Source organism: Arvicanthis niloticus, chromosome 25 (assembly GCF_011762505.2).
Source record: "Arvicanthis niloticus isolate mArvNil1 chromosome 25, mArvNil1.pat.X, whole genome shotgun sequence".
Lineage (NCBI taxonomy): Eukaryota > Metazoa > Chordata > Mammalia > Rodentia > Muridae > Arvicanthis > Arvicanthis niloticus.
Window position 1 is genome coordinate 2377385 of NC_133433.1, and position 13636 is coordinate 2391020.

At 43.0% G+C, this 13636-nt stretch overlaps 1 protein-coding gene across 6 annotated transcripts in view; it reads right to left on the reverse strand.

The window, feature by feature from the left end:
- The window catches only part of Bach2 (BACH transcriptional regulator 2), a 336474-nt gene that overhangs the window by 73804 nt on the left and 249034 nt on the right, over positions 1-13636 (reverse strand). For all 6 annotated transcript variants that reach the window (XM_076924034.1, XM_076924037.1, XM_076924036.1 and 3 more), the window contains one exon: positions 6920-7174. In XM_076924034.1, coding sequence (XP_076780149.1) covers positions 6920-7174 — 255 coding nt within the window. The remainder of the gene's footprint in view (positions 1-6919; positions 7175-13636) is intronic.

The following is a 13636-nucleotide window of genomic DNA, read 5'->3' on the forward strand; positions in this document are numbered from 1 at the left end:
CTTTTATGGGAATAATAACACCTACTGTTTCTATAGCACCAGCCTTCCAAGAACTTGAGCATATCATGTTTCATTAATCTGAAAGGCAACCTGCCTGTCAAGCTGGGATCTAGCGTTGCTACTCTCTGCATGCTCATATTGAAATCGAGGTCATTAAATGAAATGATTTTCTCAGGACTATAAACCCCGAAACAGTTAAGGAGTTGTGATCTGTCTGCATCTATGTTCTGCCTACTCTGCCTATGCTCTGGTTATTGTGTACCTACCCAGTCTCCTCTAGGCTCCTTTGCTCTGTCTCCAGTGAACATGTAAGACATCTTCTTAGAACTAGGGGTGCTGACAAAAATGAGCCACACACTTGCACTGGTGCCGTTTCTGGGGTCTTATGGTTCTTTCCTTTCCTGATAGGCTTGCCTCCCAGTTCCACAATCTTTTCCTGTTTCCCAAGCGTCTCCCTGAATTCCTGGCCAGCAACACTATTTTTGTCTCTCTCCAGCATGAACCTAGAAAATTTCAAGGACCAGAAACCTGTACCATAAGGTTAGATTCACAGATGGATCACGCAGGTCCACCTCCCCACTCAGAGAAGGCTACACTTGGCAGAGTTGAGTCTGCCCCTTGGTCAGTAGAGTCCATCCTTTCCTGTGGAACATTCGTTTTGTTTCCTACATAATCAATGAAGATTTCTTTCTCTTCTGGAAATTTTCCATTAGCTTGAGTATTGGGATTGTTTATCTCTATTGTAGTTACAAATCGAACGTGGAGTTCTTACTATCTCCTAGCTGGGCTCAAACGATCCTACTGCTTCACTTTTACAAGTGGGTACAGGTCTGCTCCACCTTGCCTAACTAGAACACTCCATTTTAATGGCTTAGCACATTAAGCCCGTTTCTTACTCATGTCAGAATGTGTTTTAGTGAAACAGAGAGGCTCCTGTTTGAGAAGGCAACTGTTAATACAGTACTCCCATCTGGTCACAGTGCTGGGCATTAAGTGACAAATGAGTGCATTGCCTAGGACACCTAAACCAACCCCTCAAGGCTCAAGGAACCCAGGAGAAGACGGAGCAGAAAGAATGTAAGTGATAGATGATGAGGAAGCATGTTGAGAGACATTACCATCCAGATACAAGGCGGCACAACGGAGATACAACGGGGACCTGCACAAGGGTGGGCCCTCCAATGTTTCCTCGTGGCTTAAGGAGGTTTTATGAGGCCCCGCTCTTCCTAAGGAGATAAAAACTCTTAAAGATTGCTGCTGGGGTGGAGTGGGTAAGTAGCATCTTATGCTCAGAGAGAAGAGGGATGAGAAGAGGGTTATGGAAGCTGAATATAAATAGAATGAATATATATATATATATATATATATATATATATATATATATATGAAATTGTAAAAAAAAAAATAGTGGTTTGAGCCAGATGGTTATCCTCCAACAGTGACTCAGGGATTCAGGCTTCAGCTTCACTAAGTTCTTGGACAGCAGCTTCATTGATGGGAAAAAGGATCCAGACCTACTTTTAGCAGTCTCAGACTAGGAATGACAAGTTAGACCATCATCATACCACTGGCTGCACTTAACCACTCGGCTTACTTGGTTACCAGCATAGCTTTTCTTTCTGTGTCTGAGAAAGGAAGGGAAAGTGGGTGTGGCAAACACTAGCACTGTTGGCCGTGGTGTGCAAGCTTGCTGGAGTCTTTCCCTTTCTGACAGATAAGCTATTCCCCCTCAGCTCCTGGCCCAGTTCTCCAACTGCTTGCTTTAATTAGAGCAGGCTGTACAGTCAGCTGAAATGAGGCGTTCTTTTCTGTGGACACAGGTAGGTCTGTTTTCCGAGTCTACTGCATCTGCCTACCAAGTGCTCAGTGCAGCCACAGGCAGCATTGGCATCTACCTGCGGAATGGCCTCAATCCTCGGACGTTCAAATTCCTAACTCTCGGTTAGATTCTGCTCATGAATTTAATGGGCATATAAAACTAAACGCTTCTACTTGGATGTCAACAGGCACCTCAAACTTCATTCATATACACAGGACTCCCAATCCTGATCAGCCCTCTGTACCCACAAACGTACTCACTCGTCTTGATTGATCTCAGCTAATGGTACCACTATCCTTTCATTGTCTCTGGACTTATCTGTTTCTTCTTTCTTTCTCTTTCATCTTACATCCAACCATCTTCAGAGCAGCACCAGAATCTGGCCCTGACATCCCTCCCTGCCATCGTCAGGGTTCTCATGCTATGTCTTAACTATGCCAGGGTCTACTCTGGTTCTCCCTTGGGCCTCCATCTATGTACACAGCACAGTCACCAGAATAATCTCTTGTGAAACTCTTCAGTGGCTTCTCTGTTTATTCTGTGCAAAGGTCAAGTGTTTAGCAGGGTCACAGTCTGGCCTCATCACCTCTCTGAAAGAATGTAATGTGGCGTCATCCCACCCTTCCTCTGGTACTGTGTCAGGCATTTGGGACTTTCAGCCACTGGACCCTTCCCTGTTACTCCTCTGCCTCACTCCCTCGCTCGCCCACTTACTCTCCAGCTGTCAATATGGGTGATCCTTTATCTCCTGCCTATCTGTTCTCTGAAGTCACCCTTGAAACAGGTCTTTCTTGACTTTCCAGTTTGAGATCTCAATACCCATGGTGGGACACTCCATGGCTCCCCCTGTTTCACTTTCTCTGCATCTAACAGGCACATTTAATATCTATTAATTTTCTCCCTGCTGGATTGTAAGTGACGTTTACCCAGATCTTAGAATGATCCTTCCTGGTGCATAATAGGTCCTGGATAAATGTTTGTTTAATAAATGGGTAAATGTTTGAGGAAACAGTCCAAGGAGGTTAACTGCTTGAGCCGTCACACCAGAGGGCACAGAGGTCCCGACTGTGCTCCATCCAATGGCTCCCAGTCTGTTAAACTTGCCTTTATGGTTTTCAGGCGAGTGCTGGTGAATTGGGGAGCTGGAAGGGCTGGCTCTGTGCTCATCGGTGGGTGAGTGCTTCACCTTTCTTATTGTGTCCCATGAGAACATCCTCTTCCTCTGTAGGCTCATGCAGGCTGCAGGCTGAAGGCACCCTGTGCTTTTAACATTAAGTACTTTTCATTGCATTACACATGACAGGGCTCATCCAAAGATAACCATGGCTGTCTTACTGCTTCTTTGAGGGTTCTAAACTACGCTTTTAGAGTTCTATAAAAGCTTTAGGAAGAGAAGGTATCATGATCTTGCTGTGGCCTCTGTGCTTGGTGGCACCACCATTAATGAGCCTCACCATACCCTGGGGACAGGACTCAGTAGGCACCTTTTTCCCCTCATAGTTCTTTTGGGTCAGATCTACCACCCTTTTGAGGGGGAAATTTTGATAACAGGGTCTCACTATTTAGGCCTATCTGTCTTAGCTTTGAACTCACAGAGATCTGGTTGCCTTTGCTTTCTGAAATTAAAGTGTGTTGAAATTAAAGGTGTGTGCTACAATGCCCAGATCCACCCCACTTTTTTGAGAGAAAATTATCCCAAATTGTTGAGGGATAGGAGTTAATAGACTAGCATAAGTCTAAAATATTTATAACAGCTAAAACCATATAGTTATATAGAGAGATGGCTCAGCAGTTAAGAGCATTGACTACTCTCCCAAAGGACCTGGGATCAGTTCTTAGTACCCTCAACAGGAGGCTCACAACTGCCTACAACTACAGCTATAGGGAGCCCGGCACCATCTGGTGTCTGTGAGTGTCAGCATGTGGTCCATGGAAACTCACGCAGATGCACATACATACACATAGGTAAAAATTAACAAATCTTTGAGAAGAATGTCAGGCTACCTGTAAAGCTATCTTCAGTTCTACCCACAACTGTCCCCACTGCTTGGAAGGACAGAACGACAGAAGAAACAAGACAAAGAAAGGTGGTGGCATTAAGAGAGTTATCAGCAGGCAGCAACTCATTTCCATTTCCTGGGAACCCAGCAGACTTCTGAAAAAGGGCGCTGTACACACAGCCCCTCTTAGGACAGCAGCCCGTTCCTACCCTCTGTACTCCACAGACCATGGACTGAACTTCAGGACTTTGAGGCCACTTCTGGATGGTGAGCACCAAGCCCAAAATGTTTTCCATGAGCACAGTTAAGGAGCTGTTTGCAGAGCTCTCTTTAGTGTAACGAGTGGTGGGAGACCTGATCTGAGATGCCCAGAACACCAGCCACTGCCTCCTCTTTCAGCACAAAGCACAGTCACATTGATAGATGATCTGTGTGTGTCTAGTGTGGAGACTGTTAAGGGCTCTTACTTGCTGGCAGTCCTGAGTCAGGGCTTTTTAGGGCTGGATGGTAGTTGCTATTTATTTTTCCCCCCAGGTATTTTTCCCAGTGACAGTAAACTGTATAACACAGATGCAGATGACACTGGCACTGTCTAAACAGCAGTCAGTTTATAGGGCTAGAAGCAACAAGACCAATACACAGCCAACTCACACTTAACTAACATAACCAGACTGAAAAATTAAAGTAGACTTTTACTGGGCGTCCACGATGGCAGTCAGTGTACTCTTACTCTGTATAGACAAGAGCAATGCATGGAATGAAGCATTTGTATCAAGGGTTTGATTTGAGAAGAAACTTCAGGCTTTGTAACATTGATTTATACCCTGGTTTCCTTTACATTTTACTGGATTTTGATACATAGGTTAAGGGCACTAGAATTTTAGGGATTCATAAAAGTAAGAATCAGCCTTAGCACTTAGGAGGCAGAGGCAGGCAGATCTCTGTGAGTTTGAGGGCAGTCTGATTTAGGACAGCCAGGGCTACACAGAGAAACCTGGTGTAGGGAAAAAACCATCAGAAAACACACATGCACGCATGTATGCATGCACGTGCGCGCGTGCGCGCACACACACACACACACACACACACACACACACACACACGCATGTACACTCAGAGAGATTAAGTAGACCTGGATCCAAATCTGTTATAATTGAGAACAGGCTTGGGCTTAGGGTCTTATATCCTAGGGAGTATGAAGCGGGGCTAACACAGTCCCTGAGGAAAGACTTACTACATAAAGTATGACTTCATTCATGTACATACTTTAATATCTAAGTTTTGGAAATTAGTAATACATATACACATATGAAATGGCTCCCAAAGACACAACAATTACAAGTAGACAACGCGTGTCACCCCCTCCAAGACTACTTTGAATAGCTACAAGTCTTGTAACTATTTCCAGAGAATCCTAGAGTTGGACTAAGTAAGGAAAATGTTTTTGTTCCCATCTAGAGAAGAAAGACATGTGTCTGACCAATACCTGCTGCAGGACGGGCTGGGCTCGAAGCTTTACATTATTACCTTAGCGAATCCCAGGAACAGTTTACTGATCGCTGTGCCTCCATTTAGTGCAGATGGGGAATGCCCACCCTGCTCAGGACCACACCCCAGCTGCCATTGCTCTGGCTTCTCTTGTTACTAGCTTGAACAATCTGCTCCCTGACTTGATCTTGGTTACCTAATCTTGGAATGACTTATTCTTTTTCTTCTCACGCTGCTGTATAGGACATGTGAACTGAGCAGGTGACTATGAAAGGGAACCTATGTGAAGATGTTTCAAACTTTAGCCGTTCATCAGCTGGTCAGTCTATTCTTCTGATCTGGTGTGTGTGTGTGTGTGTGGGGGGGGTAGTCCCTTGCTGTCTAGCAAGGGACTGAAATCTGGTGTCTCTTCTACCCCATGCGTCTTGTTTTTATTGCTGGGGACTGAACACGCTAGGCAAGTGCTCTATTACTGAGCTGCATCTGCAGCCCCTTTTGTTTCTCTCAGGTTAGATTTGAATGTGTTTAGGGGGTATAGCTGCTCACTCTATCACCCTCTACTTTTTACAAAGAACTATTGGGTCATTAATATTATTTGCTGTGTCTCTGAAGGCATCTGGGTTTGTGATCCTAGGACTTAGTGGTAGTTGTAGTCTTTAACTCCTTACAGATTTCGTTTTTGACTTATCCTACGACTGCTGTGGAGAAGCTGCAAAGGTGACCAGGGTCTCATACACAAGGATGTGGACGTGAGCTGTGCCCCTGTGGGTTGTACAGTACACGGCTCGCAAATGGCTGCTGGAGGCTCTGCAGTGGTATCATAAGTTGGTGTTACGCAGAGTTGGACTGCACTGCACACAAAGCTCAAGGATGCTCACATTAACCCCGTTCTTCGGAAAATATGGAGACTCAGAATGACTGAGGAATCATAAGCAGTTTGAAGAGTGACCAGTTAAATGGTTCACCATGGTGAAGCCCATCTTCTGGGTCCCTGCCTCTCAAAGCACCTGTCATCTCTGCACAGAACACGCCTCCCTATTCATGTCCCCAAAGTAGCAAAATGACTGTTCTCACCGAAGCAAGTTAAGAAACCTGAGAAGGGGATATTTTCAATCCTGATGAGAAAAGCAAATTTACACTTCTTAGAATCTCACTGCAGTAATGGTGAGAATTGCTGGTTGCTTTGTTTTTCTCCTAAGCAAGGAAGGAAGGTCCTGTGAATTCTTTCGCTATTTTATTCTTAGGGGAAATCTAATGATCCATTTGAAAGAGAGAAGACATGGCGGTGATTCAAATCCTACACAGAGGTCTGCATCAGACTGAGGCTGAACTATTCAAAACCCGAAGTTTAAGTGAACTAGAAACTGAAGGCCTGGGCCCCAGGTGAGGCTCAGTTCCCTTAAAGAAGCATGCTCACTTTGTATTCATGCCTCTAAGGCTTCAAGTGTATCAAATAGAAACTAATTATGCTACAAGCCCACATGTGGGTGATGTGACATGGACATCAATGTGGCACTTTGCATGTGTAACTTCTACCTCCTTCTTTGCCAGCTTTAAAAAAAAGTCAATAAACCTCCTGTAACAACCCCACAAACACACCAAATCACTGTACCTCCTCAGGCAAGCTGACCACCAAGTCATCTTTTGTCTGTCCAACCAGTGCTTGCCAGAAGTATTCACTGCATGCGGCCAGCACAGCCCGGTGGGCTCGGAACTCCTTCCTCTCCACAATCAGCGTCACGTCACAGAGAATGTCCTTCTTCCGTTGGTCATTGAGGCCCAGGAGGATGTTGGCACAGTGGACTGTGGACTCATACACATACATGGGGGAGTCAGGCTTCTCATCCACAGACATGCCGTTCAAACCCTGGAAGAAAGAAAGGCTGGGTCAGTGTTCCTTAGAGTGACAGAGAAAGGGAAAAGGCCACCACAGCTCCCAGGCTCCCCTGCCATGAGCCTGGCAGAGGGGAGTAGGATTGCTAAGGGCCACAGTCATTCTGAGTTGCCATAACAGTGTCAGGGATGTCTGGGAGGCTGCAACCTATTGCTTCCTTTCCACTCACTGCATGTCTTGACCCTGCATCATTTAATGAAGCACCTTAAGACTTTGCAGCTTTGATTTCGTTAGGAGGCTAAAATGGAGCTTGTGTGTATAGTCTAATTACAACCTGAGATTTGTGTTAAAAGGGAACAAATCATTTTGAAGTATTTGAAATGCTGTTTTGACAAAGTACATGCAAGTTCCTAAGCTGAAATTTGGCAAGGATGTTAAGTAGACTAAATATTTAATCATGAGATCTGATTTAATGAATGCACTAAACTCTATGTAGTCTGCTATTCCATCTCTCTACCCGTCATGGTAGAGTGTGAGCAATACAACACAGTGGTCACTCTGGACTCAGATATGGAATTGTGCCGCATCTTTAAGGAAATAATAGGAACCACGAGAAAAATATATTTAAAGTAATATTTTTACAAAGACTTATTTGCTTTAAAAAGTACCCTGGGAGTAATTTTACAATGCACTGCCTATAACTGAATCAAAGGCTGGGTTTTCAGTAATACTTATTACCAGCACAAATCCCAGTAGGAAGTCCATCTTTCTTCTAGCTTCTGAAAACAGCTTTAGTACATGATACTGCAATATTTGGAGTATGCAATTGTTATTTTGATGGGAAGGCATCAATGCAATCAAGATGAACATCCCATCACCATCCAAAGTCTGCTGCAGCCCTTATACCTCTTAGTAGCCCTGCATCCACTGCTTGGCTTTCAGACACCATGTTTGCCTCTTCTATAGTTACATGAAAATGAAATATAATCTAGTACAGCCATCATGAAAACTAGCACAGAGGTGTATCAAAAAGCTAAAACCAGACTACTCTTATGATCCAGATGTACAACTCTTGGGCATACACCTGAAGAAGTCTATCTTGGCTTGCACATCTGTGCTCACTGTAGAACTATTGAAATAGCCAGGAAGTAGGAAGAGCCTAGATGCCAACATACGGACAACAATGCAGACTAATAAAGAAAACGTGTTGCACATACACAATAGAGTGCTATTCAACTTTAAAGAAGAATGTCATATGATTAGCAGGAAGATGTGTGGGACTGCAAAGTGAAACTGCTCAGACTTGGAAAGACAAATGTTGCATGTGTTCTCTCATATGCAGAATCTAGATGGAAGTACGGAGTTAGAAGGGGTCTATATTAAAAGAGAACAAGGAAAATGATAGAGGAAGATATAAAGCATCTCATTTTTTTTCATAGGCAGGACCTAGAATTAAACACACACACATGATACATAATACACACATACTTACCTACCTACAATGAAAACAGAAGAGGATTATCAAGTGGTGGGGAAAGATGGGCAGGTGAAGGCAGTAGGACCAAATATGTGCAACGTAAATGAAAATACCATTGTATTAGGGAGGGGGGTTAAAGTGCGCGGAGAGACAAGGTGGGGATAACTAACACTAAGGATGTTTGAAGGTCATCTGGAAATCTACTGTTTTATAAGCTTCCTAAGTATAAAAACATGTTTAACTGGAGGTACCCCACAGAGGAGACTATGCTCCTCTCAGAAGCCATAAGATGCCAAATAAAAAGTCCAGTATCATCTGTGGGATACCTCTCCTCAAGACCTTGAACAGAGATGTCCCAGACACCCTTAAAACAACACAGGATATTGTTATTGGTCTTGAATGCTCACCAGAACTTGATGGCAAAAATCCTTTGACTGCCCACCAAAACTTGATGGGAAAGCCTTATTGTGAAGATACCACGCAGATTTTTGTCACAGGGCACGAAGAAATCAAATTGGTACTGACCAGGAGGTTTTCTCCCAGCTGGCTAGCATTCACAGTTACTGGAAGGTGCTATGGTAGGCTGGAAGAAAATGCCATCAACAATCTGTGAACCCTGTCAATTACATTAATAACTGGCATGGCAAGGTACACTCATGGGTGCAACAGTGGCACAAAGGTTATGAGGGTAGCCCACCACTTCTGATGGAATTGAAGTCCTTTTGTTCAGGAGGAAACAGATTCGGGGTACCGTAAATCTGGCTAAGAACTCATAGGCCTCAGACTGAACCTACTACCATTACTGTGCTAACTGGACTGCCTTCTGAGTCTATCTATCTCTCTACGCATAGACTAGGGTAGCTCTCATACCTCTTCAGAAAAGTTTCTTTGTGCAGCAAATGGTGGCTAAATGCAAAAGATTACAACTGGTCGTAGTATAGAGACTTAAGAGTCATGGGGTGCTCAGAACAAGTGAGACAGCTTTGTTACATCCCTGAAAGGCCTGGGATGATGGTGGAAGGGGGACAGAAAGATTCTAAGTGACAGAGTTGGGGAGAATCAGAGCAAAACAGTATCTTCTGGACATGGCAGGACTGGTATACTAATGAACTCACAGCAGCCGTAATTGCCTGTACAAGATCAAGCTAGTCAAAATTCTAGCATGGAGGGAGAAGGGATCTCCACCCATAAATAAGGAGCTGTGGGCAGTTGGTCACTTCTTAGGTAGGAAAAAAGTCAGTTTTCTTTAAGGGTGTGGCCTCCGGTAAGTTTACTGGAAGTTCCAGTAGATGGCCATACAGCATGAGTAAATGTGCAGCACAAATTGAATCTGATGGGCTAGTTATAAAAAAGAAGAGGAAAAGGGGGCACTTAGTTTGGTAGGGATGGAGGAAGATCTGGGAGGAGTTTGGGGTAAGAGTGGGAGTGAGTATGATAAAAATACATTGTATCAATTTAATAAAAATATTAAAAAAGTAAATACCATAGGCAGAAATCCATTATTTTGTATGCTAATTAAAAATTAATAAAAAAGCAAAGTTTGTTACATTGTTGCTGAATTGTATTTACCATATGGATCTAGGTCAAGTTTTAAGCCATTTGCATCTACTGATGGATATTTCCAACAGGGCTTTATGTGACAGGTTAATATTTTCTCCAGTTGTCCATTGCTTGCCTTCTTCTCCTAAGAGGCATTTTCAAAGTTTTCACTTGATAAAATCCACTAAAATACAATTTTAGTGCTGTATGAATATTGATACATTTTCACAGATTTACACTTAAGCATTTAAATATTATTTTACAGCAACAACTGTTGTTTATTCATTGTTAATATATACTTTCTTTTCCAGTGCTGGAGATCAGACTCAGGGCCTCCTGTTGGAATTCTGGGCAAGTATTCTACTACTGAGTTACATCCCTAGCGCCAAGGAACAATTTTGTGCAATGATTTTTGTGTCTTGAAACCTTGCCTAACTTGCTTATAAGTTCTCATAGCCTTTTGTTGAGGCTTCTATAAAACTTTCTACAGTGAAGATAATGCTGTCTGTAAATAAAAATATTTCTCCCTTTTAATCTGGATGCTTTGTGTGTTTCTGTTCCTGACTTTGTTGCCAGCACCTCCAGTGTAACACTGAACGGAGGGGACAGGAATCAGAACCCTTGCCTTGCTGATGTTAAGCGGAAGACATTTTGCATTTCACCAGGGTGTATGATGGTAGCACAGGTGTTTTCCGGATGCCCTTCCTGAGCTGGTGAAGTTTCTATCAATTCCACATCTTTTCACTTGCATTGCCTTAATTAAGATCCTGTCCTCAGAACCAATCCCAGCCTTGGTGAGGCTAAGGCAACACCATAAACCTGCGGCTAGCCTAGGCTATGCAGCATGAACCTGTCAGAGAGAAAGGAGGGGAGTGGCCAGGAGAAGAGAGAAGGGAGAGAGAGAAGGGAGGGGAGAGGGCAGAAGAGAGGAGAGGGAGCGATCTGGCACCTCTAGTTCTGTTCTTCCTGTCCCCTCTGCTTAAGACTTTCTCTATTGTGTATCTCCCTTCTAAGCAGTGTGACTGTGGTGAGCACTGCTGTCCTCTCCTTCCCGTGTCCTGAGTCTGTGGCAGCTTTCACATCTGACGGCATGGCAGCCATCCTTTTTTTCAAGTGTTTTTGCTAAATACTTTTGCTGTCTCATTTACTCTTTTCCTTAGGATGGCCCAAGACTTGTCAATTAGGAATTGTCTACAGTTAAAAACCGCCCTGAACATTCAAACACGGCTCTGTTCTTTTTTCTCTTTTTCTTACATTACAGCCTGAATGGTCTTGATTTTGGCTGTCTTTTCTTCTGCAATGTCTACTCTGTCATTCATCTTTTTCAAAGGCAATGTGATTTTTTATCACATTATTGTGACCTCAGAGACTGATAAAAAAAAAGTCTAACATGGGTGTTTTACAGTATCGTTCATGTCTCTGCTTAAGATTTTTAACCTTCTGACTTAACATGAAACAAAATCACAATCACTACTGCATGATATTTGGTATGTGTATGGGTTCTGGTTCAGATCCCCCCACTATAATCCTTTCTTCGCATGAACACACTTGGCTGGATGCCGGCCATTGTCAGTTACATTTTAGACTCAATTTTTATGATGATGGCTATTTTCGGTTATGACAGATTAGTTCTAAGCTTTGTTGCAAGATAGAGATAAGGTTCTGGAAAGCAGTTTGATCATTTCCGATTCTGCATTCGAGATTGTATGAAGAAGAACATGTAGCCTGGGGTTCCTTATTCCTCTCTATGTACCAATAATGTTTGTGAGCACTGGACTTCACGTCCGCTTAAATCTGGGTCTTCTGGTCTGGTAATGAAGAACAGGCATTAATCCCAGACCTTCTGAACACTAAGTTCCTTCCGATTGTTCTGAGCAAGCCTTGGAGATGCTTGAGATGTCTCTTGGCATACATGTGCTCATCAGTCCTCTGAAGAACACTGAAGGGAAATTTTCTGCAACCTCTGGGATTCTCTGTGCAGCTCTGTTCCCTGCTCCTCTGTTTTCTGTCTGGCTACAACCATGTATCCAAATGCTGAGCTCTGTTCACTTGACGTTAGAGTCAAAATGCCTTGCTTTCTTTTGCTCCATGGTCTGGAGATTCTCAAAGCAGTGTTCTGGGGTTACTGTCTTTGGGGAACTGTTATTCTTTGCCACCTAATATCTAATGTGAAATGTCATTAATATGTGTGTGCACGCTCATGTGTGTGTGTGTTCATGTTTATGAAGAAGCCAGAAGATAACCTCAAGTGTTGTTCTTAAGAAGTCATACGTGTGTGTGTGTACACAGAGTGTCTCATTGGCCTAGGGATCACTGATTTGTCAGGCCAGCGAGCCCCAGTGTTTGCTTGTTTCTGTATACCCAGCACTGAGATTACAAGCACATGCTACCTTGGTTGCCTTTTGTGTTGTTAATTCTCTTTTGTATAACAGGCTTTTGCTCCTGCTTTGGCCTGCCAAGTGCTTGGATTACAGGCATGCAATACCACACCTAATCTTACATAGTGCTGGGAACCAAACTTAATGTTCTGTGCACGCTTAGTCAGCAGTACTTTTCCCAGCTGAACCACATCTTCAGCCATCACAGAGCTTGTAGACAAAGGTTCTGCAGATCAAACTCAGGTCTTATCACTTGCACGCCATTTGCTATGCCAACTGAGCTATATGCTCAGGCCTTCAATGTATTCAAAAGCCTTAGTTCATGTATTTTATCTTAATAGCTATTTAGGTGAAAGTGTAAATAAAGTACCCATTGTTCAATTCTGGCTAGAAGCCAACTTTCTGAATTTAAGTTTTAAAAAAGGTTTTAAACATTTGTTTATTGCGTGTGTGCATGTGCGTGTGAGAATGTGCCATTGCATACATTGGAGGTCAGAGGACAACTTACAGGTGTCTGTCCTCTCCAGGGTGGCCGAGGGAAGCACCCTGACCTCCCCAGTCCATCTCTTAGCTATAATTTCCCTAGTACTTTACAAGCAGTGACTTACCACACTGCTAACAACATAGTGTACACTGTGCTCTGCTCTAAGTGGGATGTTTCAAAACCTAATTACAAAAAGTCTTTGTGAGGAAAGCACATTAGTTCTCTGGCATTCAAATAAAACAAATGAAGTATTTGTAAAGTTGTTTATCCACGATCACTGAAATAAAAAAAAAATAACATTATAACTGACACAATTCAATAAAAGCAGTCCTAAGACATGGAATGAAATCAAGGTCTCTTGGTGTCTGTTTAACACTGGAAATTGCTAGTAAATTCTTTATTACTGAGTAAAGAACACAAGTAGGTTTTTTTTTTTTTCTACCTTTGAAAAAGATTTATTTTATTTTAAATTATGTTTATGAGTGTCTGTCTGCATATGGTGCCCTGGCTAGTTTTATGTCAACTCAACACAAGCTAGAGTCATCTGAAAGGAGAGAACCTCGATTGAGAAGATGCCTCCATAAGAACCAGATGTAGGGCATTTTCTTTAGTAACTG